Source organism: Solanum pennellii, chromosome 12 (assembly GCF_001406875.1).
Source record: "Solanum pennellii chromosome 12, SPENNV200".
Lineage (NCBI taxonomy): Eukaryota > Viridiplantae > Streptophyta > Magnoliopsida > Solanales > Solanaceae > Solanum > Solanum pennellii.
In genome coordinates, this window is record NC_028648.1 from 50358623 (window position 1) to 50363042 (window position 4420).

At 29.4% G+C, this 4420-nt stretch overlaps 1 protein-coding gene across 1 annotated transcript; it reads right to left on the reverse strand.

Moving 5' to 3' along the window:
* Positions 1 to 261: 261 nt before the first annotated feature.
* LOC107005394 (H/ACA ribonucleoprotein complex subunit 2-like protein) lies at positions 262 to 2294 on the reverse strand. The gene is made up of 4 exons (XM_015203978.2): positions 2050 to 2294; positions 1878 to 1947; positions 1029 to 1134; positions 262 to 601 (listed from the first exon to the last, which is right to left on the reverse strand). The coding sequence occupies exons 1-4, from the start codon at positions 2177 to 2179 to the stop codon at positions 440 to 442; spliced, it is 468 nt and encodes a 155-aa protein (XP_015059464.1). The 5' UTR covers positions 2180 to 2294; the 3' UTR covers positions 262 to 439.
* Positions 2295 to 4420: the final 2126 nt, after the last annotated feature.

A 4420-nucleotide genomic window follows, 5' to 3' on the forward strand; every position in this document is an offset into this window, starting at 1 on the left:
TAGAGAAAGTAGGATGAGCAATTGGTCTGATCCAGTACTAAAAATTTCAATTATATTCCCCATAATTTTATTCATTTGGCATTATTGTTGCTTCTTAACCATATTAAATGTCAATAAATATTTCTCGTTCCCGTTTTACTAAATTGTCATACTACTGATGCATCCATTGAATAATGCATGGTTTATAGGTATCTATCTACTTAATTCATGCTAATGGCACGTTTTCTAATCGCAGCACCAGCCTGCAAACAATTCACACGATAGAGCAACACTTGGATATCGATACATAGCAGCAGCTTTGAATCATGTTCCAGAATTTAGAGCAAGGGTAAGAAAAAAAGTAACTCAGATTGGAAAAACTAATACTAGAGAGCCATTACAAAAGTTTTGAATAGTAGGGAATTAGGTACAGACTCCGATATCCTAATGTTGTTGATAATCAGAACATCGAGGATGCCATTTCACCAACTTCTGATACAACTTGATCATAATCTGTTTTCAGTTTCTCTTGATCCTCCTGGCTAAGTTCTCCCTTGGCAGGCTTTGTTTGCACCAAAACACAGCAGGTTGGTCTCTTGGTGGCTCCAGCATTCGCAAGATCCTGAAACAGAGTTGAAGAGTTTTTACAATCATAACCACATAAAAACACCTAAAGTTTGTACGAGCATGGTGCATGGCATACACAAACCAAGCAGAAAGAGCATGCATCACAGTGCCTGCCTTTATATATCAAAGGCTACACGACTGACCGTTAAGAATTCTGAGAACACCACAGCATTATTTATTGAGTTTAAGATGGCCAACGTATCCTAATGGAAGTATAATGCTTCTAACAAGAAAGAGTGGAACAAAAGGAGTTTATGATATATAAGACTGGGCTACACATTCGTGATTTTGACACATGGAAAAGATTATACACAAGCTCTATAATACAGTGTCACAGGTTCAAAGATCAAGGAAGCTGCAAATGGTAACAAGTGAAAAAACATAAAAGAAAGCATATTCAAAAGTATGTAGATTCAACTTACTTCTTTTGAGGAAACGTAGATATATGGTATTTCAGCATCCTCACACAGGATTGGAACATGAGTGATGACATCTATAGGAGATATATTTCCAGCTATGATACACACTCTGTAATCACCAAAAACAAAAGGATGATGAGAGGCGCAATATAACGAGTGAAAAGCTATGTAGATGGCAAAGAGAAAAGCTACATAGCAACAGAACAAGTGCAATATCATAAATGAAAAGTGCACAGAAAATTCATAAACTAATGAAATTACATTATTCAAAAGCAAAATTTAGTGTTGAGAAAATCTAGCCTGCTATTACATGTTATGATTCGACAATATCGATATAAAATCATAATACAGAGAGTACTCTAACATTCCAACGCTTTTTATTCCAACCTCGGCCACTTTCAAATTCACTTTTTCTATCTCCCTTGTCTGGAAATTAGACGCTAATTAATTATTAGTACAAGAGAGAGGCTCAAATAATAAGACTAAACCCTATCTGATTCCCATTCTTCTCCAATAAATATATGGTGAACAGCTTGAAGTTGTACAAATACCCGAATATATATACAACATTTCCATTATCTACTAATATCTACAAATGTCTCCAAAGTTCTTTTATGAGTACATAAAATTGTTCGATAGCCTATATGTGAGTAAATCTGAACCAAACCATCTCTTCTCTAAATATACGTCTGTGTACACTCTATGCGTATGATGTCGTTGTTACAAGTGAGTAAACATTTATCCACTCTCCATAAGCAGTCATTAAATGGATCATATAAAACATAATACTCATAAAAAAACATAAAGATTAATTCGATAAAAATGATATTAACAGAAAAGAATTTGACCTACCCTTTTTGACCTCGTCGAATACTCTTCACCACCTCTTTAACGCCCCTCTTCAAGCATTTTTTCTCAGCAGCTGAGATTACAACAATAAGGTAAAAAGTTCAGTCAAATCAAGAAGTTTAAAACATACACTGATACAGATACAGATACAGATACGCAATTACTCTAAATATACCTCGCCTAACAAGTTTGAAGATGCGTTTGTTGAGTTTTTTTCCAGCAAGAGGTTTAGCAATAGGAGCTAAAGAAAGCACCTTCTTCTTCTCCTTTTGTCCACTCTTCTCTACTTCGCTATCGCTACCCATTTCTCCCTCCTCTTCCCGTAAACTTTCTGGGGTTTTTTTTCTTCTTCTGGAAAGAAAAGCAGCGACTAGGGTTTATGAGGAAGATGAATTAGGCTAATTGCTGCTAGGGTTTAAGCTCTATAAAATAGGCCCCATTTAATTGGGCCGCTAATATATCCATTCAAAATAGCCCAAAGCTACTTACACCTAAAACAATGGAAAAACTAAGGTGAAATTTTAAGGAAACTAAAATAAATATGAAAATATTAATCATTTATAGTAATAACAAGTTTGTTTCACTTGATCACTTTTAATATATTTATAATATGTAATTTTAATATATATTATAAAGAACAATTTATTATTCATATGTAACACAAATTTTATTGATGATTAATATATTTATCACATATTTTCATACAATGTGTCGATTTCTAACAAAACAAGCATAATATATTTTTAAATACAGTTATAATGCATATTCATTGCATATATAATTCACTTTTAATATATATTGTAGGTTTAGAATAGTGTTGCTATAAATAAATAACAAGTATCGCTAAAATGAGTAATTATTTATTAAAGGTATCATTCCAATTAACTTTTCCATTTTTCAAAATGTCAATATGTAACATTTAGTATGACCTATCGTCAACACTTTCAATATTCGCTAAAAATGTAGAAATTTCAATTTATTATGTATCTTATTTATGTTTTTAGTATTTATTTTAATTTAAAGAATACAATTGTTAAATAACATAAAGGAGAAATTAAGGGGAGGGAACAAAAATAATTGCTTAAAATTCTCAATTACAAAAATTTAAAACTAAATACAAATTCATAGAAAAAATATTGAGAACTTATCTCACTTGTTCATCAAATTTCTAGTATCAATTTTTAAATTTTCATTTATAATACTCAATTTATGTTAAATGTATTCGACTAAATCACAACTTTTTTTTTATAACCACAATTTAATGGATAAGATTTTAGAGCCAAAGCCGACTTTCGTAGTGATCTAACTCCTCTAAAATTATGTGAAATTCCCTATTCTACCACATTTGACACTGTTAATACAAAAGCTACTTAAATATAAAGAAAGATCCATGAAAAATTATGCAATTAAGGTCTATTAAAACTCGTAAATCATAAAAGCTTAGTGGAAGCATACAAACTCAAAGAAGTATAGAATCACTAAGCACGAACATGTATTTTAAAATTCTTGAGATGATAATAACCTATCAAATCTTTTTAGATTAACATGTATACGCTTACATAATAATAATAATAATAGGAAAAAATCACAAAACATAGTATAAAAAGTGTCACAAATAAAGCTTCCAGATTGAGATCCTAATAACGTGCATATTTTTTTTGGATGACGAGACAATGTTTTATAAATGCATAAGTGAATAAAGATTTAAATTTGGATTTTGTGAACAAAAAGATCGAAAAAGGAAACATATCAGACGAAGAAGAAGAAAGAAAGAATTGGAGAAGAAGGTTGCAAAAATCGTATTTATATTATTCTTTGCTTGTTAATTGTTTTTCTTTTACTCAACATTTATAATTTTATTAAGAACTTGTATTTTTTTTAGTTTTTAGTCATTTCGGTATGTCAAATTGATTTGAATTTTTAAATACGGACGTATGATTTCTTTCACAACCAATTTGTATTTAGAATATTGTATCATTCCTCAACAAATTGTATTATTTTCATTATGTATGCTATTCTTTTCCAGAATCTTGTATTATTTTTTAATTTTATTCATATGTAATGATTAAATTATATTGAGATACAATCAATAATATTTTTGTAATATAAATAAAAGAAAAAGTATATTTGACAGTTATGTAGTACATTTTGATCATTGGGATATAATTTTTAGTATTTACCGTAAAAGTAAAATACCAATTTTCATTTGAATGATAAATTTGAACACATAAAATATAAAAGTTGTTGATATATAATTATGATGAAAACATAATAAAAATAAATACAAACATGTTGTAATTGAAATTGAGATTGAAATATGAAATGAGCTTAATAAATACTCACATCAATTGAAATACAAAATTGACTTTGTTAGTATGTCATTATAATGAACCAAAAAAAAATCTGAATACAATGTCAGAGTTAAATACAAAATGATCACAGTAAAATTCTCACCACAATATGATATTCAATTTTAATTTGAATGGTAAAATGAGCACATAAAATACAAAAAGTAGTTGGTATACAATTTTGTTGAAGACATAATA